This window comes from Microtus oregoni, unplaced genomic scaffold (genome assembly GCF_018167655.1).
Source record: "Microtus oregoni isolate MIOR12 unplaced genomic scaffold, Mior012 000001F_ref0000356, whole genome shotgun sequence".
NCBI classification, from domain to species: Eukaryota; Metazoa; Chordata; class Mammalia; order Rodentia; family Cricetidae; genus Microtus; species Microtus oregoni.
In genome coordinates, this window is record NW_024543060.1 from 2,434,117 (window position 1) to 2,461,495 (window position 27,379).

The 27,379-nt window shown below is 36.9% G+C and overlaps 1 protein-coding gene across 4 annotated transcripts in view; it reads right to left on the reverse strand.

Annotated features, from left to right (window-relative positions):
• Nucleotides 1–27,379, reverse strand: part of Ints6 (integrator complex subunit 6) — an 80,159-nt gene that overhangs the window by 39,377 nt on the left and 13,403 nt on the right. For 3 of the 4 annotated variants that reach the window (XM_041665927.1, XM_041665919.1, XM_041665911.1), the window contains one exon: nt 17,536–17,625. In XM_041665927.1, coding sequence (XP_041521861.1) covers nt 17,536–17,625 — 90 coding nt within the window. Of the gene's footprint in view, nt 1–7,707; nt 7,929–17,535; nt 17,626–27,379 lie in introns of those variants that run through there. The other variant, XM_041665931.1, reaches the window with a different exon arrangement.

Here is a 27,379-nt window from a genome sequence, read left to right on the forward strand (position 1 = left end):
GACCACGCTGACCTTAAACTCAAGAGTGCCTCTGCCACCACGTTTTAAGAGTATAGTTGCAGCCTGGGTGGTGGTGGCGGCGCACGCCTTTAATCCCAGCACTCAGGAGGCAGAGGCAGGTGATCTCTGTGAGTTTAAGGTCAGCCTGGTCTACAAGAGGAGTTCCAGGACAGTCAGGGTTACAGAGAGGAAACCTTGTCTCAAAACAAAACAAAAGGGCAACTATACATATTAACTATATTCCAAACTATTCAGAACCCAGCATGAAACAGCTTGAAATAAACCATAAACTATTAAATCAGAAAGCTGTCAAAAAAAAAATCAGTAAGTTGGCTAACAATTCTCCATTTACTGAATGAACCCATGTATAGCAAATACAACTCCATCAGATTCCTTGCTTTATTTAACTCTTCTAACAAATGTATTAACTGTGACTCAAGACTTCAAATAATAGCAGCAATTTAATGTATTTCTTTGCTTGATAAAACGTAAGATTGAGTATACATAAAAATGTTCTCTCTCTCTCTCTCTTTTTTTTTTTTTGGTTTTTCTAGACAGGGTTTCTCTGTAGCTTTGGAGCCTGTCCTGGAACTCACTCTGTAGACTAGGCTGGTCTCAAACTCTCACAGAGATCCGCCTGCCTCTGCCTTCCGAGTGCTGGGATTAAAGGCGTGCACCACCATCGCCCGGCCATAAAAACGTTCTGAGCAGCAAGATGACATAGGTGAGGGTACTATCCCCACTAGCCTGACCCTGCGAGCTTTGATCTCAGAACCCAGGTAAACATAAAAGAAAAAAAATCTGACACTTCAAAATTATCCTCTGACCTCCACAGGATCACTGCTAACATGCCTGCACCCTCTAAACACACAGTTCACACATATCAACATTATAATGGTGTCTTAAAATCCCAACAAATCAAAACAAAAACACAGGTGTACACACACACCCCACCCCCACAAACACAAACCTGCAGCTAACATCATATTAGCAGAGGAAAAGACTAACTCATTTCTAACCTGACCTCCCCCAAGATCACAAACAAGAGAGGATGACAAGTCCAACCATTTTTACTAGTACATTAAGGGGAGAAAAGAAAGGGTAGACAAATAGTGAAAAGGGAAGAGCTTGTAAAACTTTTCGGACACAGCTCTGTGTGTACCAGCTCCCAAAAACTCCAGAAAAGGCTACTATATACTAAGTAAATTTGGGCAGCTCACAGGATAAAGGTCTCAGAATAACAAAAACCCACTATATATTTCTACACTAACAATACAATAGAACTTAAAATTATAATTTATAAGAAATGTGCCAAGCTCACACACTGAACTTATAAATATATTCAGAAAAAGATGTTGAAAATATGAGAAATAAACAATAATAATGGATCAGAATGACAAAATGTCAACCCCATCTCCAACTGTTCTAACTGGATTCCCAATCAAAACTTCAGCAAACTTTCTTGTAAGACATAGTAATCCTGATTCCCAATTTAAATATAAATTCAAAGCCCTTACATTACACAAAGCAATTTGAAAAAGTTGGAGATTTTCAAGACTTAGAAAAACAGTAAGCTCTGGGTTTTAAATAACGCGCACACCTTTAATCCCAGCGCTTGGGACACAGAGGGAGTGAATTTTTATGAGTTTGAACCCAGCCTGGTTTAAACTTTGAACTGAAAGAGAATAGTTAGATCTCTAATTAGTTGCAGTCAGGATTCAACACTTGGTTTTTAACACATAAACACTTCAACCAATACATTTTAAATAACTTAAATTTGAAGTGGATATAAGTATTAATATAACCTATTTTCCCTTTTAGATAAAAGAATTCCTATCTCTGTCACTCTGTTTATTGACAATGGAATAAAGGGGATGTTTGAAAGAAACACAAACACCAACACAATAGTAAGAATTAACCCTAAGCCCAGAGTATAGTCTCCATAAACCATTTACTAAGCATAAGAAATCTGACCCAATTCTGAAGTAAAAAAGTAAGCTTTGAACAGCCATTATATAAGAAAACAAAGAAACAATCAAGCTTTTGAAGCATAATCTTTATTATTCCTTTAATGCCAGCTTCTCCCCAAGTCTAACCAATCTCTCTTTCCTCCTTCTATTAATGAACCCCCACCCCCCAAATCTTAACATAACTAGTATAGGTAAGCTGTGAAGTTCTTGACAAATGCTGATAAGGACTGTCCTGTCCTGTGTTAAATCTGGAGTCACCTTCATATAAAGAAGTTTCCTGCTCTCCAAAGTCTGCTGCTTTTCTTAAAAGTCGAACCTTGGTTGCAGGATGTTCTGTAAAATGAGCCCACTTGGCATCAACTATCCACCAAAGAGAAGCAATTGAGACTAGCACAGCCTGGAGCAGAGCCACTCTACTTCTGGGACAACTACCCAATCAAACCTATCTTTAAAATAGAATTTTCTGTTTTTGTTACTGTTCTTTCAAAAAGACCATTAACCCAATTTAAAAAAAATCTAGAGCAGTGGTTCTCAACCATCCTAATGCTGCAAAACCCTTTAATACTGTTCCTCATGCTGCGGTGACCCCTAACCATAAAGTTATTTCCACTGTTACTTCATAACTGTAAGTCTGCTGTTATCAATTGTAAAGTAAATATCTGCTGTGAGGAATATCTGGTATGTGACTCCTCTGGTCAAGACCCACAAGCTGAGAACAATTAAACTAGAAGCTTGTCAGTCTGTTTACTGCAGAAACTATGCATTCAAAGAAAAACTAATTCTGTATGGTAGCATGTGATACAGCACTTGGGAGGTAGAGGCAGGAAATCCAATTTAGGCTTCCAGACCCTGTGGCAAAAAGCAACATGCTCTTGTAACAAGGGCAAGAACTGATACATCCTAATAATGGAAATGTTTAAGTCATCTTACTACATAGAAAGCTAGTGTCTCCAGTATCAATTTCTCAGATTTGCTTAGGTAATAAAGATAGAAATTTTTCAAAAGAAAATTTAATGTTTTCAGTGTTTCTTAAAGCTAATCTCTCAAATACAATACTGCCTTAGTTAGGTCTTTAATTCAAAACAAATTGGAGGAAGACAGAAGCTATGCTGTATTTGTTCCTTAGAGATTTACTTCAGTTTCCTCCTTTCCAGTGGACACCTCTCTTCTGTTAGGCCTTCTATCAGCTGGAGTTCATATTATCCATCATGAACAAAGACCCTCAACCTCTATTCTCCAAGGCTTTACTTTCCAATAATCTCAATCCTCAGTACTTTTCTAATTATTTCTAAGAACAGGAATTCCAAATGCAGGGATATCTAAACTGAAATTATCTGGTCAAAGTACATGAAAGATACCTGTTTATCCTAGGATTTTTGCATTTTATATGATTCCAAGTACAAGTCTACTTAAAAAATTTAAAAAAAAAAGAATGGGGGATGGGCCAGGGTTATAGCTCAGCACAGAGCCTGTTAAGGAACTCGCATGAGATCCAGGGTTCCATACCCAGCACTGTAGAAAAATGTGTGTGTACATTCATATTTATATACAAAAACACGAAAGAATATTATTCATTTCAAAATGATTAATTTTATTTTGAAAAGTTCACCTCACACACATACAGAGCTGAGGAAATGGTTGAGGAAATGCAAGTATGAGGACCTAAGTTTGGATCCCAGAGCCCAAATATAATGTCAAGCAGAGGAGAGTGTACCTATCTACAAAGAGAGACATGGGAGATTCCTGGGGTTTTCTGGACAAAAAATCCAACTGTTCAGAGTTCCAGGTTTCATTTCAGACCCTATTTTGCTACCACATGCATACACACACATATAAACATACATACATACATACATACATACATACATACACACACACCTTTCAAAAGTCAAGCAATTTAGTAATTCAGTCAAAAAAAAAAAAACTCCCCAAAACAAGACAGATGTAGGAGAAAGGGGATTTGGAGGATAGTGAAGGATGGAGGGCAGAAGGAAAAGAAGTCTCAATAGAGTTCCAGATGCTTGGAGCTCACAGACCAATCAGCCTCAAACTCAGAGATTCCCCTGCCCTGCTACATCTGCGATTCTTGAGATTATAGACATGTGTCTTATGCCCAGGAGGAAAAACAAAGAAAAGAAAAAACATTTAAAACCAAAAACAAAAATAAAGTTCAATTCAGAATTCTACTATCCAGAAAGAATAGAGATGAGGGAGTGGGGGTACACCAGGCAATACCTGGAAGAGACTGTATGTAAAAGAGTAACATTTTTGAAACAATATAAACTCTCAGACCGAAATGATCTACCTCAGGCAAGGAGTTCAGCACTCAGGATATCAAATAATCACCCCTCAAGACCCAACACCTAACCTTGTGTCTACATTTCAAAGCAATTGTATAGTACTTGTTCAACAAAACTTGAGTGCATTCTGGCTCAAGAAGAGTAAATGTATGGATAAAGACCATTCCAAAGATGATATGGAAAGCATCTAACACGGTAGCACAGTCCCACAGTCTACAGCAGTGGACAAACAGGATATTCCAGGGCTCCCCCACACTGCTGTCCACAAGTCTACTGCAGCCCGTCTCACAACTTACTCACTAATAATTGTGTGAGTGCTTCTTTCCTACAACAGCAGAAGTCAGAATTCTAATAAAGATCACAGGGGTTGAAAATGCTCATTAGTCCTTTTTAAAACTTATATTTAATTAATTATATTTAATTGTATGTATAATGTGCGAACATATGCTGTGGGTATGCCACAGTCCATGAGTGGAGGTCAGAGGACAACTTTCAAGAGTGGGTTCTCTTGTCTCCATAAGGTCTTTCTAGGGGTTCGACTTAAGTCTTTTAATTATAAAGTTTACAAACTGTGAAGGCTAATTTTAGTTATCAACTTGACATCCCCGAAAAAAGGAAACTCGTTAAGAAACTGCCTTTATCAGACTGGTCTGTGGGCACTGTCTATGAGGTCACTTTCTGGATTGCTAATGATGTGAGAGGGTCTAGCCCAATTGCTGGAAGTGCCATCCCTGAGCAGGCAGGCCTGGACTGTATACAAAAATTAGCTAGGCAAGTCAAGGAAAGCAAGCCAGTAAGCTCATTCCTCTGTACTCTCTGCTTCAGGTTCTGCCTCCAACGTTCCTGCCCTGCCTTGAGCTCCTGCCCTGGTTTCCTTCAATGCTGGACAAAACTTGTAGGATGATGGCATAAGAACAGACAGAAGGACCAATGGAACCGAATAGAAGACCCAGTTATCAATCCACACATCTTCAAATACCTGATCTTTTATAAAAGAAGCAAAAAATATCAAATGGAAAAAAGAAAGCATATTTAAGTGGTACTAGCATAACTGGATATCAACATGTAGAATGAAAATAGACCCATATCTATCACCATGCACAAAACTCTCAAGTCCAAATGGATCAAAGACCTCCACATAAAGCCAGACACACTGAACCTCATAGAAGAGAAAGTGGGAAGTACACTTGAACACATTGGCACGGAACCACTTCCTAAATATAACTCTAGTAGCACAGACAATGAGAGAAACAATTAATAAATGGGACCTCCTGAAACTGAAAAGCTTCTGTAAAGCAAAGGACACTTTCAACAAGACAAAACGACAGCCTACAGAATGGGAAAAGATCTTCACTAACCCCACACCAGAGAGAGGTCTGATCTCCAAAATATACAAAGAACTCAAGAAATTGGACACCAAAAGCTCATATAATCCAATTTTAAAAAATGGAGTACAGACCTAAACAAAGATCTCTCAACAGAAGAATCTAAAATGGCTGAAAGACACTTAAGGACAAGTTCAACATCCTTAGTCATCAGAGAAATGCAAATCAAAACAACTCTGAGATTCCATCTTACACCTGTAAGAATGGCCAAGATCAAAAACACCAATGACAACTTATACTGAAGAGGTTGTAGGGAAAAGGGAACACGTCTGCATTGCTGATAGGAATGCAAGCTGATACAACTCCTTTGGATGTCAGTGTGGCGATTTCTCAGAAAACTAGGAAACAACCTTCCTCAAGACCCAGTTTTGGGTATCAAAAGAATACTCAATCGTGCCACAAGGACATTAGCTCAACTATGTTCACAGCAGCTTTGTTTGTCATAGCCAGAACCTGGAAACAACCTAAAAGCCCCTCGATCAAAGAATGGATAAGAAAAATGTGGTACACTTACACAATGGAGTACTTACTACACAGCAGAAAAAAATAATGACAGCTTGAATTTTGCAGGAAAATGGATGGAGCTAGAAAACATTATTTTGAGTGAGGTAACCCAGACACAGAAAGACAATTATCACATGCACTCACTCATAGGTGGTTTTTAAACATAAAGCAAAGAAAGATGGCCTACAAACCACAATCCCAGAGAACTTAGACAACAATGAGGACACTAAGAGAGACTTACATAGATATAATCTACATGGAATGTAGAAAGTAGAAAAAGACAAGATCTCCTGAGTAAATTGGGAGCATGGCGACCTTGGGGGAAAGTTGAAGGGCAGAGGGGAGAGGCAGGGAGGGGAGCAGAGAAAAATGTAGAGCTCAATAAATATCAATTAAAAAAAAAAAAGATGAAATAAACTCCCCAAAGTGGTTTTGGTCAGTGTTCATCATAGGAACAAAAAACAAAATAGAATAAAAATTTCTGGTATGTATCACAGCTCGTGTTGCACAGAAAGCAAATTTGAGAACACATACACACAGAAATAAACACGTGATTTTTCTCCCGAATGATGGAAATTGAATCCAGGGCCCACTGACTATCTACAAGCATGCTGCACTGAGCTATATTCCCAGTCTAGTATATATAATTACTAAACTTTAAGAAGTACAAACACTGGGAATTATACATGCCCCATAAAATTTAATACTAGTAAATAGCAATTCAATGAAAAGAAATTAACAGGTCTTAGGACTTTTCAGTTTACTTAAATTTAGGAACTTAGGTTATTAGTGAACTACTGGGTTTTATAAAAGTGCTTCCATTACAGAGAAAGCAATGTAAAATTAAACTTTTCCAAAATAAAATGGTCAAAATATCTCTTAAGAATCTTTACTATGATAAAAAATGTTGAAGGGAGTAGTACTAATATTCTTCAAGTTCAATGCAATAAAATATGAACTACTTCAAGCTCTTGTGTTTTTTGCCTTTCATCGTTTTGTTTTTGTTTTTCACTTTTCTTGAGACAGGTTCATACTATGTAGCCCAGTTAAACTTGTCCTACCCTCCCCATGCTAGGATTAATAGGCATGCACTACCACCCAAAAATATCTTCAAAAAAAATAAAAAAATAAAAAGTCAAATGTAAACTTGTTCTAATAAACCTCTGAAGCTTAACTGCCTGATACTTATATAATTGTATAAATTAAAAAAATACTTCATTAAATTTTTAAAATCTATTTGCAGTTAACAACTGAATGCAATTTTGAAATCAAGAATCACTTAGCTACAACAAAAAGGCTATGTCCGATTAAGAGAACAAGCATTAAGCTAAAGCTCTCAAGAGCACGGGAAATTCCTCCCTATGGCTGTTAAGCTCAGAAAGATACTCAAAGTTGGGGTCTGATCATCATCAGCAACGGAGTTCTGAGTTTCAGATTAGTTTACCAATTAAGCCTAAATAATCAGCTTAGGGTTATCATTCTGTTTGAATCAGATTCTCCAACAAAAAGGCACAGTCCCCAGAGAGAACTACACTCTACTCTGCTCACCTTTAAGACTTTCTCTGAGGCCTTCCGAGATGACTAGCATCAGACTTTTGAGGAAGGCTAGCCATTAGACAAGGCTTTTCCCCACGATCTGACTGCTTGAAGTGACATCCAGGATCAGGTCGATCCTGTATCCAGGAATCATGACCCTCCCTGAGGCACCAGTCATCATGAGACAGTCAGTGTGCACTTTGGCACTTCTTGAAAACCACTGGGCTGCTCCTTTAGCTGAAAGGAAAAGAAACATCAAAACCACAACAAACAAAACAAGGGGGAGGGGAATCAGTAATTCAATCTGAAAAGAGAGTGTGGGAAAAAAATATACCAAAACAGCCTCGTCTAGATCAAAATTTAGCCTTGTGTTGGTGTAAAGGCCAAAGTTTCAAGATTATTCACTCATTTCAAGCTTATTTTTGATAAATAAATCTAAAAAACTTAAAATTATTGCATTATACTTGAAAAGGACCAAAAGTAGAAATTAAGTTTTAAAAACTGGGAATAGAGCTATTATAATCAAAATATTTATAAGTAACTAGCAGCCTAATGCTTACGTTAGTGTGGCCATCAGGAATCAAACATTAACATCTGCGTTTTCTCAGATTATAATCTGACACAGAAAGGCAGAAAATAACCAAGCAGTCTAAATTTATGCCTGGGGCATATACACACTCACACACATGCACACACCCGGGGGGAGGGACAGAGAGAGAGAACAATTATTCCAGTTCTAGTACTTTTTTTGAATGTCAGTGACTGCTTTAAACAAGCAAATTTAAATATTATTAAAAATAAAAACAGTGGGGTTGGATGCGGTGTCACACACTTAATCCCAGCCCTTGGGAGGCAAAGACCGGCAGATTTGAGGCCAGTTATCTATACAGTCAGTCCCATGCCAGCCAAGGGAATATAAAAAGACTCTGTCTCAAAATTCATTTCTAAAATAAAATACAAACAATGGACCAGAGAGGTGGCTGGAGCATGGGGTGGGGTTAGGAGAGGACAACCTTGACCACAGTATATATGGCAGCATCATAGCTCTTTTAAGAATGAAGCAGAATGGCTTACATAAATAATGGCATCTGTCTCAAAAAAAAAAAAAAAGTTTTGAGGCAATTGTTTTCATGAACGCTAAAGAACTATCAGTCCACCCCTCACTGGCCTACAGCCCATCAATTAGGCTGGACTAGTTGACTAGCATGTCCCAGAGATCCTTCTAGCTCTGCCTTCAGTGGCATCAAGAAACCAGCAGCAGATCCTCAGCCCTTTACTGGCGGAGCCATTATCCCAGCCCTGAGGTGATTGTTTTACAAGTTGCCTCATAACTCCTTGACAACAGCCTTAATATAAATGCAATTCTTTTTTTTTTGTTTGTTTGTTTTTTTTTTTCGAAACAGGGTTTCTCTGTGGCTTTGGAGCCTGTTCTGTAGACCAGGCTGGTCTCGAACTCACAGAGATCCACCTGCCTCTGCCTCCCGAGTGCTGGGATTAAAGGCGTGCGCCACCATCGCCCAGCTATAAATGCAATTCTTTTATTTTCCTTTCTTCCTACTTTTTTCTAAATCCAGAAACTAAGACTGAGACAGGAGGGTGGTTGAGTTAAGGGCAGCCTAGACTTACATCCCAGAGCACTGTCACTAAAAATAAAAGAACACAGACAAATCTATGGACTTCACCCCTGTAAAGTGTGCATGAACACAAACACAATATTTAGATATTACTTTAAGAAATGTATATACCCTTTAGAGGGCCAAGATTCTAGGTTCAGAACCCTATAAAAACTTTTTTCCTTCCTACTACATCTTTAAAACCTGCATCACAAACGATCACACCTCTTCTTCAAAACCCGCATCACACACGATCACATCTCTTCTGATTTTCACCTTCCTGTCTAATACCAGCTGAATTTTGGATTACTGAGTGTAGCTTACTCATTCTTTCCACATAGCACTCTTCTTTAGTCTCGAGTCCATCTTCACTCACCTGGCTGACAGAACAACTTTGCTAAAAATCCAAATTTAATAATGTGCCTAGTCAACTTCAATCTTAATACCTTTCCCTGAAAATGCTGGCATAAGGAAATGCTGTATCCGTACAGCACTGTCATCTACCTACATTTTATGTATCTTATACTTTCCGATTTATAATCATCTATTAAATGATGTCCATGTATGTATACTTTGGCATACTCTCTTGGAATATCACAGCTTAATTAATTCCTTACTCAAAATTTAAAGTTCCTTTGTTTATGCTGAGAAACCTCATTTCTGCTATGGCATTTCTCACTATACTACAAGTGCTAATTTTGTTGCCTGTTTCCAAAGACAGTATGTTTCTAGGGGCAAGAATCTTATTTACTTCCATCTTTGCTCCTGCAGTAGCTGGAATACAAATAAATAAAGAACTATACATGTGTACACTGATTGCCAAAGTTCTGGTGTACAGCCAAACCTATTACATATCACAGGGGAGAAAATACTGAACTAAAGCATATTTAATAACTCAGATCTGAAGAATCCATTCTGGAAGGTAATTAAATGACAACTCTCCAGACAATTAATCATTAACTGTCATCAATTTTTTATAGTCATGGAAATGTATTTTCTAAATGATGTTAGTTATATAGCATTCAAAAACAAGTAATTATAGCAGAGTAAAGACACCAGAATTCTCATATTATCCTTTGGATGAAAACTTCTAAGGCAGGGATAGCAATAGCAGGCAACATGAGTTTATTCACCTCTTCCTAGAGTTCACCTCATCTATCTCATCTTGAACTCAGGGTCAAAAGAAGTCCTCAACACAGCACACTCGAGGAAGTAACTTTAAACAGGTAGTCAGTGTGGAAGTTAGCATTTTAAAACTGTCCAGTTATCTATTCTAAACCATATCAACAAATTAGAAAACAATCCTGCTATAAATATTCACACAACTCAATTCCACAACCTTGCAAAGATTCCAAGTAATTATTTGTACCTTAGAATAACTTTAGGCTAGTCCTAAACATTTCACTGTTATTAAGGTATTTTCACATGCTTTTATGTGGGAAAAGTATCTGCAATTATATTGTGTTTTCAAATCTGACTGCTCAACTCATCAGAACCATTTGGGACATTTTTATAAAATACTAATGTCTCCAACTCCAGCCTAAAGCAATAGACCCATAAGCAGAGCTGAGGTCCGTATATTTTATAAACTCACTTGGTGATTTTGCTGCAGTGGTGTAAAGCTACAACTATAAGTACCACATTAGTTTATGTATGGAAGGACTAAAAGCAGTGATAGAGTGTCTCTAAACTTTTTTGATATATCTTACCAAAGACTTTTAGGTAATAGTTTCTACTGCCATACCACTTTCATTAGGATGACCAAGACATTTCTTTTTTCATCATTCTGTTTGCCTAGATGTTTCTTAGGGGTTATTCTTACGACCTAAGTTTAACAATGTTAGTGTATAACTGAACTGTTCAATGTGCACTACATTGTGTCAACTTCTTTATTTTATAAATATGTATTTTCAATAAACTATTAACTATAAGTAGAAAAAACATTTCTAAACCATACCAACAGTGGCAAATCCAGGAATGAAGAATATGAGGCAAATGTATAGATAAAAAAATGTGAATGCTCTATATCCAACAAACTCCCTTCGCTGTTCTTACAAAACTGCCTCAGTAGAGATGACAGAAAGCACAAGTCTGAAATACACGTTATTCTTTAAGAGCTACTAGACTCCAATAATACAGGTATGAAGAGGCCACTCTAAGACAACTCAGAAACTTATCACACTATGAAATTCCACAAGATTTCTTTCGGTCTTTTTTTTTTTAAGATTTATTATGTACTTTATGTATATGGATGTTTTGTCTGTATGTACACTGCCCACCAGAAGAGGAAATTAGATCTAATGGGATTGCAGTTATAGATCTCTGAGAGCCACCATGTGGGTGCTTCTTAACCACTGAACCACCCCCTCTTTCAGTCTTTTTTTAATAAAAAACGAAGAAAGCTACCCAGTGTCCTAAGCAGTCAAGGGAGTGGAAAGCAGATTGAGAGTGAGTTAAGTCTTTACCTATAAAAAAGATATAACGGCCTCTGGCAAATAGTTTTATTACAGTGGATAAAAATATTTTGTGGAGGGAGGAAACAGTTTCTGAACCACTTCAGAAACTAGAATCTATTGCTTTTAAATCATTAAGAAGGCAAATGCATAACTACCTTTTCAGAAAAATAAAACCATTTTCAATGTGTAATATATAGGATAATCCAGAAAAAAAAATGGTGATATCAAATCCAGTAACTCATAGCTGAGATTTGTGTACCAACTTTAAGAGCTAACAAATCAGAATATTTGTAAGACCAGCTGAACCCACAGCTGAGACTCTGCTCACATTCCTCTATATAAGTGTCTTAACTGGACATCTCTCCAGTTAGTTATAAAAGTAGTTACCCAGCTTGGTCTTAAAAACCTAGTTAGTATTGCAAAGTCAACAGTTCATTTTGATAACAAATACCTTCTCAAAGACATCAACTCCACGGCAAACATAATACAGAAATGCAAACAGACTTATCTATACAGAGAAATCTCAATATTTGAAATAGAAGACTATTATTAGCATCTTCAGGAATGAGAAAAATAACAGTTTCGATACACTGACTGTTACAACAGGATTCTTTTGCTGCCTTACTGAACAAAGGTACTTGGTCATGGTTTCTGGAAACAGTTCAGAACACATTTTCACTGCAACTTAGTACTCCAGAGGATCTTTGCAAATTATAAAAAGTTTCAAGTTTTCAGCAAAACCTGGTGACACATGACTCATCACTCTGGAAGCCAAGGCTGAGGAAGACTGGCAAAATCTACCAGCCTAGGCTCTGAGTTCACATTCAGCCTTTGACTTCAGTGGAAGACACTGTCTCAAAAAGTTAAGTAAATAAACAGCTCTAATTATCACTTGGTGATTTCATGGAAACATTTGACATGCTGGTAATACTGATGTGATCAGCATTATGAGCATTTGGACGCAAGAATGTTTATCAACACCAAAAAATAAGTACTGTGGAAACAAGAAGAATAGCTTTCTTGGAATTCTGATATACCATTTCCCTTATATGAAAATACTGGAGACAACCAGTTTTACTAAATGGCTGTATACATGCGGACATACCAACAGTCAAAAAAAAAAAAAAGGCCAAAATAATACACTTAAACTTGCAATCCAAACAGTACCAGACAATACTCAGGTCACCTCAAGTAATAGCCCAGACTTTTATTAGATGACTCCCAATGTTTCATTTAATTAATTAATATAAAATGATTACATCTAGCTCAAGAGTTTCGTCCAATTTTACAAAGCAGTCAGTCTTCTCTCCTGTGAGCAGTCACAGAATGCGCAGAAGTTCTGTTTTTCTTCTCACAAACATGCTGTAAAAATGGGGGCCCATATATACTCAAGCCAAGGCTTGATACAGCTCTAAGTATTTCAACTAACTTCTTTTCTATGCTCCAAACAATTTAATACTGGGCCTTTTTTATAAATTTCACAAATATATGTAGTAAGCCACACACAATAAATGGTCATCCTAATAAGATCTTTAGATCATGTTAGATCGTATATTAAAAAGAATTTGCCAATTACATGAGAGGCAGCAGTGTCTATGAAATGGGTTGAGTCCACTTTTTCAGTGCCTCCACATACTTAGAATCACTATTTTTATCACTCCAAATACTACTTAAACACTGTCATGAAACAACACCAAAGACTTATCCTGTTATATAGTCATTGCCTAGAAATGTTCTGCTCAGTATTCATGGGAGACTAAATTAACATTATACTTGCATAAAAAGCTGAAATAAAGATAAGAATTCAGATGGAAAGTTAATTAGGCTGTGGAGACAGCTTAGTCAGACAAGTACCTGTCATACTACACAAGGACTGAGCTCAGATTCCCAATGAGTGCCTGTGAGCCCAACACTAGAGAGGCAGAGACGGGAAGATCCCTGAGATTTGCCAACTGTCTTGCCCAGGTAGCGAGATACAGGTTCAAGAAGAAACTATCTCAAAAAATAAGGTAGAGACCAATAGAGGAAGACACCCAACATTAACTTATGATATGCATACATAACTGCATATACACTTGCACAGCACAGACACAAACATACACAATAGAAGGTAAATTCTTTTTTTTATATTTATTTATTATGTATACAATATTCTGTCTGTATGCCATTTATAGATGGTTGTGAGCCACCATGTGGTTGCTGGGAATTGAACTCAGGACCTCTGGAAGAGCAGGCAATACTCTTAACCTCTGAGCCATCTCTCCAGCCCTAGAAGGTAAATTCTAAACACATTCAACAACAGAATCAAAGAGGTTCTGGTAATTTGAGCTGAGATAACTTCACAATTTAAATTAATTCTAATAGATTTGGCAGCAACAAATACCATAACCGAAGCAAATCATTTTATTTCTCTTGATCTCAGGTTCCTCGTTTGTAAAATACAAGATGAGACTAAATGACCGTGTTTGCGTGTGTGCACTGAGAATTATGTTAAAGCAGCAAGGTCACTCATTCTGTACAACAAAACAGGTATGACCTACCACAGCATATGTCATACTTCTCAAGCAAAGAATATCATGAAGGTAGAACACACAAACCCAGAGAGATAAGTTACATCAACAGTAGTCAAAGCTGGCCAAATGTCATGGAGCATGCCTGTAATCTAACTACTTCAGAGGTGGAGGCAAGAGGATCTGAATTTGAGGCCGGTATTATTCAATGAATACAAAGCCAGCCTGAGCTATAGAGTAAGACAGTCTATTCAAAAATAGAAAAAGCAGACACAAACTACTAAAAATTACATACACATATTCCGTTAAATTCCTTAAATGGGAATTAATCACATATTTATTCATTCAAACTACAGAAAGAGAAGGTAAAGAAACTTGAAGAGATGTAAAGACCAAACTGGCATTTCCTAGTAAAAATAACAATATAGATCATGCATGGAGCAAGTATATAAATGCACAGAGAGAGAAAAACATTGCTCAGTGCTAAAGCACTTGTCTAGCATTCACTAGGTCTCCAGCAGCACTGGGTGACAAGAGAGAGGTAGAGGGAAAGAGAAAATTTGCAGGGGCTTTCTCAAACATGAATATCAAAATAACTCACAGGCCTCACAGGCCTATGTTCCAACTTCATAATCAAAAATGCTTGACTTAAAAATACACGAACTGTCTGCTTCAGGTAAGGAGAAGCAATAGGAACCAATTTTTAACTTACTATCAGATTCAATACATCAACACCTGTAATATTTTTAATGTTAATGTTATTCTTAGTATTATACTAAATATTATATAAGATATGAAGAACAGAAAGGTTAAGATCTCTGCCCACAGGAAAATCTTCTCAATCTTATTTGCAAGTTAATATTGGAATATTATAAAGACACAATAATAGAAGCTGGAGAGATGGCTCAGCAGTTAAGAGCATTGCCTGTTCTTCCAAAGGTCCTGAGTTCAATTCCCAGCAACCACACAGTGGCTCACAACCATCTGTAATGAGGTCTGGTGCCCACTTCTGGCCTGCAGGCATACATGTAGACAGAATATTGTATACATAATAAATAAATAATTTTTTTAAAAGGCACAATAATATACTAACCAAGGAAGGAATCAAAATGAAAGTTCATCAATTCCAATTCCTATGTTTCAAGATTATTTAATTGTTTTTATTGAGCTATACATTTTTCTTCACTTCCCTTCTTTCCTCCCTTCTATATTGTCCTGCGATCAAGAAATTTTAGGGCTAGAGGAAGTCCCATAAATAGATTTTATAAATAAAACAGATCCAGATATATAGGAACAAACTGTATCACAAAAGGCATTTCTAAACAGGCAAGACAAAATGTGCCTTGAATGAATAACCTTACAGGTAGGCATACTTGACAACAGAAAACAAAATTAACTGTTTAATCAAAATCATTAAGGTAAAAAAAATGACCATCAACAGACTTAGAATTTCAAGTCAGGTGTGGTGGCGCACGCCTTTAATCCCATTGAGGAGGCAGAGGCAGATGGATCTCTGTGAGTTTGAGACCAGCCTGAGCTATAGAGTCAGTTCCAGGACAGTCAGAGATACACAGAGAAACCCTGTCTCAAAAAAACAAACAAAACAAACAAACAGTAAGACTTGGAATTTCTACAAAATGAATACAAATACTAAAAATATTATGGTTAAGAGAAAAAAATCAATTTGAGAGTTTCTAAATTACAATCAGTGTCTGTCTACTAAGAGTGGCAGGACCATAAATGACTATACACACCAACTAAGTCTAAAAAAGTCCAACAGACCATTAAGTTTTACTTTTAAGCAGGCAATAAAATAGCTAGTGATAGTTTATAATCTATTTTTTCACTGCTACCTCAATGATTATACCCTAAAATCTCTTTAATATTAACTGCCGGAACAATGCAATTCTAACATTTCCTAAGTCAAATTAGGCAATCTAAATTCTACACTGTTCTAGTGCCTCATGGTGGAATGATACAATACCCCTTTTTCTTGATAGCCCACCACACATTTTCATAGATACTTTTTTTTCATTTTATATTTCAACAACCCTCTGAAGGAAAGCAAGAATTATTGTCATTATTTCATTGATAAGGTAGAGATTTAGAGAAATTAGGTCACTGGTACAAAGTTTATTACTAGAAGTACTTGAATTAGAAAAAACCCACATGCTCTGACCCCATGCAATTTATATGCCACTGTAAATTCCAAATCTTTACCTTTAATTCTAATTCTAAATTTTAATCTAATCTTTAAAGTCTGTACCTTTCCCATTTCAAACTCTAATATAAATACCATATAAACTAAGAACAAATGCAAACAGCAACAAGTCTTTAAAAGATCACCTGCATATCAGCATGTCAAGAAGAAAAAAAAATAATAAAACCACCAACAGTTCAAATATAATAAAAACACTGTAAAGTTTGCTTCCTTTAATCTAATGGATTTATCATAGCACACATAACTCACTGACAGAGCAAATAACATAAGCTCTGAATTATTTATACTACATATGACTTAGAGAAAACATTAATTCTGAAGAATCTTCACTTTTTCTAGTTTTAACCTACTCTTGGCATTCCTGTACTCCAGCTTAAACTCTAACAAAAAAAAACCATACAAATGACATGATTGGGGATGAAATGTCTATAATGAAAGGCCTATGTATTTATTAAGTCTATGTGCTATTGAGCAATGGTGGCAACACTGAGAGCTGAGGACTGGTTGGAGAAAGTTAAGTCACTGTGAGTGTAGTCTTCAGAGTGTCATCTGACTGCAGTCTCTTCCTGTCTTTGCTTCCTGGCCACACGAAGTGAGAAGCTCACTCCTTCACACTGTCCCACCAATGCAGCCTTTCACCAAAGGGTCCAAACTCTCAGTCTACTAACTTGAGTTAAAATAAACCTTTCCTTGTTATAAGCTTATATACTTCAGTAGTTCTGTCAATGATTTAAAACAATCATAATAATTTTAAAAAGTGAGATGATTAGAATTCTAATTCTAGATTGTTGGGGTTCTTTAAACCTGAAAATAAGAAGTTTATTAGTATATAGACTGACATTGAAGCAGGAGATATGCTCACAAACTTTGCAAAAAAAGGATTCCTAGTCAAGAAAATATAAAGACAACTACCATGAACGAAGATAAGTAGTCCTAGGAGGTGGATAATAATGAGAAAAGCTACTACAATGTATTCATACCCTATAATGCACATACAGATAGGTTTTAGCTGCATATGACCCCTGTTACACACAACTCACCTCATCCTGGACACCACTCGTAGTAGTTAACTTGCTCCCATCAGTGATTGTAATAATTATTGCCGGCTCCAAGAAAAAAGGGTTTCTTCCCTGAAGTCAAAAAATAAACAGGTATTAAGACTTAAATTCTGGCATGACTTTTTTTTAGTTACATCCCCAATTCCCCTCAATGTGTACCATCTCTTTTCATTTTCAAACATGTTTTACTGCATTTAATTTACTTTGTGTGTTTACTCTGAACGCTGTAGGGCAAGTGTGGAGGTTGGAGAACAACTTACAGGAATCTGTTCTCTCATACTATGTGGGACGTGAGACTCAAACTCAATTTGTCAAGCTCAACAGTCATGTACCTTTTTATTACCCACTGAGTCATCTCACTAAACCCCATCTCTCCTTAGTAAAATTTACAATACATATACCTGTTTGCACACTTAAACTTTTTAGGATACTTACTAATAGTGGTTAGCTCTAACTAGAGATATATAAATGGATTTCTCACTTCTTTATAAAATACTCTTGTACATTCATTTTTACAGTGCACATTTATATTTATGAACCTTATATTTATTTTAAGATTTTATGCCAGGTGATGGTGGTGCATGTCTTTAATCCCAGTACTCAGGAGGCTGAGGCAAGAGGATCTGAGATCAGTGTCTATAGCCTACAGAGTGAAGTCCAGGGCAGTCAAGGCTATACAGAGAAAGTCTCAAAAAGAAAAAAGAAGAAAAAAGAAAAAAAATATTATGTGTATGAGTATCTGATCTGCAAGCATGAATATGTACTATGTGGTTGGTGCCACAGAGGCCAAAGGAAGACAAAAGACACTTCTGATGCCCTGGAACTGAAATTCTGGACAATTATGAGCCACCCAAAGTGGGTGCTGGGAACTGAAACCTAGTCATCTGGAAGAGCAGTAAATGCTCTTAACCAATGAGTCATTCCCTAGTCCTGGTCTTTTTTTTCTCTTTTTGAAACAGGGTTTCTTTATGTATCTTTGGCTGTCCTGAAACTCACTGTGTAGATCAAGTTGGCCTCACACTCACCAGGCTCTGATATTTAATTTCTCAAATTACCAGCTGAATTCTGGTAATTTAATTTTTCAGGAGCTATCTTCACCAGGTGGTGGTGGTGCACACCTTTAATCCCAGCACTGAGGAGGCACAGGCAGGCGATCTCTGTGACTTTGAGGTCAGACTGGTTTACAGAGCAAGTTCCAAGAAAGCCAGGACTGTTTCACAGAGAAAACCCTAACTTGAAAAAACAAAAATCACTGCTTAGCCTTTTGGCTAAGATTGAGTATGATACAAAGTGCAATAATAAAGAGAGTACTAGCGGAATATGGTGGTACACACCTGTGTTCCACATGGGAAGTTTGAGACCAGCCTGTGTAACACAGCAGAACCCTCTCAAAATGCAAAACGGCAGTCTAAAAGCTAAGTGCAATGGTATACAACTAAAATTCTAGCACTAAGGAACTGAGTCAGGAAGAAAGTGATTTCCAGGGCTGCATAGAGAGAGCCAGTCATTGTCCTGCTCCACTTGTCCTCCACCTTAGGGGTGGGAGTGGCGGGAGAGGTCAATATTTTTTTTTTTTTTTTGGATTTTTCGAGACAGGGTTTCTCCATAGCTTTTTGGTTCCTGTCCTGGAACTAGCTCTTGTAGACCAGGCTGGCCCCGAACTCCCAGAGATCCGCCTGCCTCTGCCTCCCAGGTGCTGGGATTAAAGGCGTGCACTACCACCGCCCGGCAGAGGTCAATATTTTTAAAGGAGAAACTTATTCTTGAAGAAAGCAAGACGGTAGGTGTCCATTACCAGAATCTTACCTATCATCACAACATCTAGGCAAGTGACTAGAAACATGGATAGGATTACAAGAACTAATTTCACAGTATTATTAACATTACTCTCATCTTAGAAAAATTAACAGGAGCCGGGAGGTGGTTAGTGCACGCCTTTAATCTCAGCACTGGGGAGGCAGAGGCAGGCGGATCTCTGTGAATTTGAGGTCAGCCTGGTCTACAAGAGGTAGTTCCAGGACAGGCACCAAAAACTGTACAGAGAAACCCTGTCTCAAAAGTTAAAAAAAAAAAAAAAAAGAAGAGGAAGAGGAGGAGGAGGAGGAGGAAGGAGAAGGAGGAGGAGGAGGAGGAGGAGGAGGAGGAGGAGGAGGAGGAGGAGAAGAAGAAGAAGAAGAAGAAGAAGAAGAAGAAGAAGAAGAAGAGTTAACAGGAGTCTAAAACAAAGAATTAAAATTAAGGAGTACTTAAAAGTAAATGCTTGGACAATAAGAGCCAAAAAAAACCCAAAATGACATGCTGCTATCAAATGTTTTCTTTACTTCAGTATCTTCCATTCAAATCCTGACCTAGCACTATGTTATGGTAAACAGTTCAAGATAATAAATTTTGGGAAAGACAAACACAACCTTGCCTTTTATATACAAACAGTTCCCAGTTTTGAACTAAGCACATTCAATATTAACCCTTACCTTGGCTTTTAGTTGTTGTTAATTTGCTGTGAAGGTGACATATGCCACAGCATACATGTATAAGTCAGAGGACAACTTTAGGAGCCCATTCTCTCCTTCCACCATGTGTCAGGTAATCACACGTGGTGACTGACAAGTGCCTTTACTACTGAACCATCTCTTCAGCCCTCCACATTAACTCTTAAAAAAAAAAAACTTAAAAAAAAGATAAGCTGGGGAGGTGGTTCAATCAATAAAGTGACTGTCACACAAGCATGAGGACCTGCATTTGTATCCCAGTGCTGTATAAAAACTCAGGCACAATGGTACACATTTGTAAACCCAGCCACGGCAGGAGAAATTGAAGACAAACTGGTCTCTGAAGCTCATTGGGCAGCCAATCTAGCTGAACTCAATGAGTTCCAGGTTCAATGAGACCCTGCCTCAAAATAGGGGATACCAAAATTAACCAATGGCTTCTACACATGCATACACATCAAACACTATACAACGAATAAGATAAATGACAAAAATTTCAAGTAGGTAAAACTTGTTTGAAGCTGAGATGATTACACATACATATACTTAAGCTCCACAACTCAAGAGACTGGAGCAGAATTCAAGGCTAGCCTTAGCTACATAGTAAGACCCCCCCCCCCCATCTCAAAAAAAAAAGAGATAAGAAATCCAAGGACATTAAATTCTCTATCATAATCAGCAAAAACTGAATGAAGTCTTATTGGATTTGATGTATATCAATATATGACAAAGTGATTTAGGAATCACTTGGACATATTGGTAAACTGTAGTCATTCATTCAGTGTTTTAACAAGATCACATGCTGGGAGGTGCTAATGTCCACAGACCACACCTACATAGTAAGGTAAAGGATTATATGCATAAACCATCAACAGTTTATTCCCTTCCCTTCACATTTACTACTCTTAATTCCTACCACAGTATAAGCATATACTATCTGCTGAATGAATTTATAGTTACAGTAACTATGATTATAATCTAATCATAAAGGAGATCTACTAGATTAAGTATTTTGATCAAATCATGGCAACCTATAAGTAGTACATATACTTCTCAAATAGATGTCAGAGGAATAAAAATAGTTCCAAAATGTTAAGTCTTCTGTTGATTAGAAGAAAACCTTTGTTCTCATTAGTACAGTGGTGAAAAAAATATTTTAAAAACAAAGAAGAAAAAACTTTAAATATAAGTTGCAGATCCCTAATACATCCACACAAAAAGCTAGTCAGTAGTGTTCGCACCTTTAATTCTAACACTGAGTAGACAAAAACAAGATGATCCCTTGGGCTTGCTGGTCATCTGGCCATACAAGTGAGTTCTAGGATTACTGAGAGACTCTGTCTCAAAAAAATGAGGAGAAGCAACTGAGGAATGACACTGGTCTCTGATTTTCACATCCACACCCAGAGACAGAGACAGGCAGAAAGACAGAGAGAGATTGATTCTAAATGCACAATAGCATTGAAATATCTCAGGATCCTTATAGAAAAAAAAAAAACATCATTACTAACCTCCTTTGTCATGTTAGATAAAATACATCTCGGGAATCATCACATTATATTTTTTCTAGTACCAGTCACATTAAGTCAATCCTAAATGCTAAAAAGTGCAAGTCTTCTCACAAAGCCAGATATTCAAAATGTAAATTCCCACCTGAGTTTTGTCTCAAGTAAAAGGCTTGTTATATTCCTTGTTTAAAACCTATCCTACAGGGACTGGGGAGATGGTTCAGAAGTTAAGAGCACTGGCTGCTCTTCCAGAGGACCTGGGTTCAATTCCAGCAACCACATGTGGCTCACAACCATCTGTAATGAGATCTGGTGCCCTCTTCTAGCATGTAGATATACATGCAGGTGGAACACTATGTACATAATAAATATTTTTAAAAAAATAAATAAAATAAAACCTATCCTATTTCTACTCATTCCAAAGACCTAGTTTTCTTCCATGAAGTCTTCCTTATCACCAAGGCTGTCAGGAGCTAAACCTTCCATTCTAAAAATTCTAACAGTAAAAACTTTCAAGCTTTATATTAAAGTAAACAGTCCTTCAAATAAGCTTGAGGTTCTCAGTGGTTTCGTGGAGTACATTTAAAGTCAGACAGTTGCGTATCAGTGGGACTCCTAAGGTAGTAGGCTTGAGCCCATACAATATATCAGGGTAGCCTGAACAACATAGCAAGAAGCTGTCTCAACAACAACAAAATGATATATACCATTTTCACAACAATAAAAACATACTTAACATTACTGTATGGCAGATTAAAAATCAATAAAGAGCACAAGGAGATGACAGTTCAGCAAGTAAAAGCCAAGCCTGACAACCTGAGTTCAATCTCCAGGATCCACATGGCAGAAAGATTTCGAGAAGTTGCTCCTGATATCCACAAGGCATGCATGGCATGTGTGTGCAGGCAGAAGCGTGTGTGTACACACATAGACAACAATTTTTTTTTAAAAAAAATGTTAATAATTAAAAAACTAAACTTCAAGTTGGGTGTTTTTATCATGATTAAAAAATAAATACAATCTAATTGGAAACAAGAAATAGCTCTGAGGTTAAGAGTATTTGCTGCTCTTGCTCAGTTCCCAGCACCTACATGGTGCCTCATAATCTGTAATTCTAGTTCCAGGAGGTCTGATGCGCTCTTCTGGGCTCTGTAAGAACAAGGTATGTGCATGGCGCACACACTCCCATGTAAACAAAACATTCATATGTATAAAGTAAATAAATCTTTATAAAAATATATACATAAGTCATCTAATATTGCTTCACTTAGTTTCATTCTTAGTCTTACATGAGCACAATGAAAACTAGCTTTTAGAGGCCAGAGAATTGGCCAAAATTTTAACTAAGTAGCAAAACACTATTGTAAATTAGGACCCTTATATATGACAAAGCTAACCCCAAAAATACAGTTGACCTTTTTCTCTGGTTCTACATTTATATATTCAACTACTATAAATAAAAAATATTCAGAAAAGAAAAACTGTCTACACTGCATATGCTGTCTATTTTTCCATCATTCCCTAAGCAATGTAACTACAATGATGACGTGAATTAGATACTCAGTGGGAAAAGAAAGCCAACAAATGGTCCACCCCCACTAACTAGTATAGTTGTCTTATGACCCCCAACACATACACACACACATTTATTTGTTTTGTGTAAAACACCCAAAAAAATAAAGCCAGGCAATGGTGGCACATGCCCTTAATCCCAGCACTTGGATCTCTCTGTATGTTTGAGGCCAGCTTGATCTACAGAGTGGGTTCCAGGACATCTAGGGTTATGCAGGGAAATCTTGTCTCAAAAAAACCAAATAAATAAATTAGATAGATGGATGAATGGCCGGATGGACAGACGGACAAACAGACGGATAATAGGAAATAAAATGTTGCATAGGTAGCACATAAATTCTCTCAATACAATTCTACAACAACCTGGTTTCTGCTGTATGCAACCAGCAGCGAATGCTTCTATGATCAAACTGCTGTTCTCTGTGGCTTTTGCAGTGCTGGAATGGAACGCATCAGAATCTCACACATTAGACAAGCATCTATCACTGAGTTACACAGCCCACCACTGTTTTTTTAAATGGATTCTATCAGCAGCAAAAATAACTAAAACAGGAAAGTCACCTGTTCTGTGATTTCAGACCAGTTTTTTTCTGCATATAAATCAATATATCGTCTTCCAACATAAAACAAAGCACAATACACAAGAATGATTACCTGTAAAAACTACAACTTCCAGAGTGCACCCACAGATACACATATGAATAAACATATGAATAAATGATAAAACATTAATGACTTTAAATTTTGGAAAATTCACAATATCAAAGAAAAGATATAATAATCTTCTTAACGCCAATTATTCCCCTTCATAATAACTAAGATTCCTTCTTTTATAAGCAAAAAAAATCATAGACACAAAATAATTACAGAATTAAATAATGATTAAAGATAATATGTAATGTACTTTTCAGGGTAAAAAGCCCTATGTACATGAGGAATTGGTGAATTTCAAGTCACTAACAGTAGCAGTACGTGCTGCTGCAACAGTTCTCCATGTACAAATCTACACTGGTCTTTCCTGCTTTGCACAGCACTTATTCTCAACGGCTATATAATAAACTGATACTTTCTCTTGTCAGTATTATTATGCATCAAATTAAGTTTTAGTTATCTACCAGTATAAGTTATTTTTCATGTTTTAAAATGAAAAGCAACTTAATTTAGCGTTCAAAAGTTTATATTAGAAAGATATATACTCAATGTGTTTGTTACTATACAGTCAAGCTTATAATGTTTACTTCTCTGATCTTATATTTAAGAGTCTATTATATATTTTTATTCTTAATATGATGTCTGTAAAGTCACTTAATTCAGAGACAACACGTAAGAATTTTTCTTGGAGCCAGGCGGTGCAGGTACACGCCTGTAATCCCAGCAGTAAGGAGGCAGAGGCAGAGGGATCTCTGTGAGTTCAAGACCAGCCTGGTCTACAGAGTGAGTTTTAGAATAGCCAGGGCTACACAGAGGGACCCTGTCTCAAAAAAAAAAAAAAAATCTTGGTATTCATCTTGGTCACAAAGTTGGTGTTTTGGTTTGGTTTGATTTTTACCATGCAAAATAAGTTTCCTTCCAGTACTTTCACACATACTTGGCTTTGACCAACTCCCATCTCCCTTTTGCACCGACCTTTTCCCATAATTATGTCTCACTCACATGCACACATATTCTTTCTCTCTCTTTCTCTCTCTGTGTATGGGGGGGGCGGGGGGAGCGCGCTGTGCTAGGACGCTGCAGCAAACCGAGAAACAGAGAGTTCATTTTGCCCGGTCACAAGTTCTTAGAGGAGTACAGATAATCATTAGAAAACATGACAAGTTATAAAAGATCTGCTTTAAGCATCTGTTTGATTTTATAGTGGCAGAAAAAGTACTCCCAGTACTTAAAGTGGGAGGTAACCTGTAGAGTTTGAGGACAGTAGATACAAACACAGACCTACTTCAAGGCCAGGCCATTGTACACTGTGAGAATCAATTCAAACCAAAGAAACAGCAAAGAAAATCTGATTTCAATATTGACCAATAAGAAGTAAAAATCCCCACTTTCACATAAAACTAATAGTTCAATAAGCAACTGATCATGGTGTTAAACGTCAATGAAAGCATAAAATTTCAAAAAAGTAAAAGAATTAATGTAAAGAGCCCACCTAGAACCAATAATATTTTTGCAATATTGATAAGCTTATGAAATGTTAAATTATTTTGAAAATAGTTTTAAAATTATAAGTCAATTTCTTTAAAAATACAAAAACAAATCTCAGGGACAGAAGTCTGTTCATTTTATTCAAAACCCTAAAAGAGCAATGGAAAAGAAACAGACTTTTATTTGTACCCTTAAACCAGTTATAATTAACCTAAAGCAAAAGAAAACTAGGCCTGAGCACTCAGTATAAATGGTTGTGGTTACATCTATTGTCGTAGTGAACTCAAATATTCTTCCTAAGCAAACACATTCCACACATGTACAGAGCCAAGAGCCTGATTACTATTTTGCTATGGTTGAGGCTTCTATTAAAGAAAAAATGTGAACCAAGAGTTAGATCTCTCTGCCTCTCCTACCACAGCATCTTAACTTAACCTGTATCTATAATCCACTCTGTGTTTTGCTGTGTGACAGAAAAAAATGCTCAGAAATAAACAAATGAGATATAAAAATATATATCCCTAGGCCAAAGTTATCACCAAAAGCAGAAATTTTTTTTTAATTTCTAAAACTAGCTCATAATTTTCTTCCATCTAAAACTTCCTTTTCAAATATACAGCTGTAAGCAAGTAATGTTGTAAAGTAGAATGGGTATGTCTTGAGAGTATATCAAAAAAGTTCCAAAATTTGAATTACTACTACTCATTCCTAAGAGTAGAACTAGTCATTAAATTATCATGATGGACATACAATTGGTTAGCTATAGATTCCAGACAAAATATAATTATTGAGGTCAATAAAGACTTCAAATAAAGTAATAGGATTACTTCCAGAGTCAATATTCCAAAACCGGAATTTTAAGTTTTATGTTTTAGAATCTAGAAACATTACTTTACTCGAGTAGTCAATTTTTCTTAAGATTTGTTATAAAGTGTATGAGTGTTTTGCCTGCATATATACATGGGCACCACAAGTCTCTGGTACCTGAGGAAGTCAAAAGAGAGGACTGGATCTCCTGAAATTAAAATTATAGATGATTGTGACCTTCCATATGGATGCTAGGAACCTGTTCTCTACAACAGGATCTCTGAGCCATCACTCCAGCCTCTAAAACCCTCATCTTAAACAATGCTTTTAAAATAGTATGCCTGACTATACATAAAGGATACATTAGAAATTTATTAGCCAAGGTTGCTGGGTTGTTTTTGTTTTTTGTTTTTTTGTTTTTTCACAACAGTTTCTTTGTGTAGCTTTGGAGCCTGTCCTGGAACTAGCTCTGGTCTACCAGCTACCAGGCTGGCTTCAAACTCACAGAGATCCACCTGTCTCTGCCTCCAGAGTGATGGGATTAAACACACACACAACTACCCTATTTTTAAAGACAGGTAAATGAAGGCAAAAAAAATTAAAACTCAATTTGCCTCAACAACTCACACGGAGCTGTCCATCCTATCGTCAAGTTTAATGATCTCCTTGGGTGGCTGACTACCACAGAATCTACAGACACTACCTTGGCTAAATCATTTTTATTTATTGATTTACTCTGTTTATGGGTGTTCTACCTACATGTACATCTTTATACCATGTGCACCTGGTATCTGAGGTTGACAGATCTACTAGGATTAAAAATACAGATAGATGGCTGTGAGCTGCCATGTAGGCGCTGGGAATTGACCCCGGTCCTCTGAAACAGAGGACAGTACTCTTAATCACCGAGCCATATGTCAAGTCCCCTAAATTGTTTCTTGAACTCTAAAGTCAAATTTAATTTTAAATACTCTAACAAGCAGACCTTGAATGTATGATTATTCTGGTTCCTTCTCTCAAAACATCTACATTACAAACAGGCTCTCAAAAGAATAAATTTACACACAATGCTGTCTTTAAAAATAAATAAAAATATAGGAGTGCTGCGAAAAGGCTTCGCAGTTAGGGAACTGGCTGCTCTTCCAGAGGACCTTGGTTTAATTCCCAGTACACACATGGTGAGAAACAATCATCCATAACTCATCGCAGGGAATCCAACACTCTTCTGGCCACCAGGGCACCAGGCACACCTGTGATGCACAGACAAATGCCCACCAAACACCCATGCATATACTAATTTTTATTTTTAAA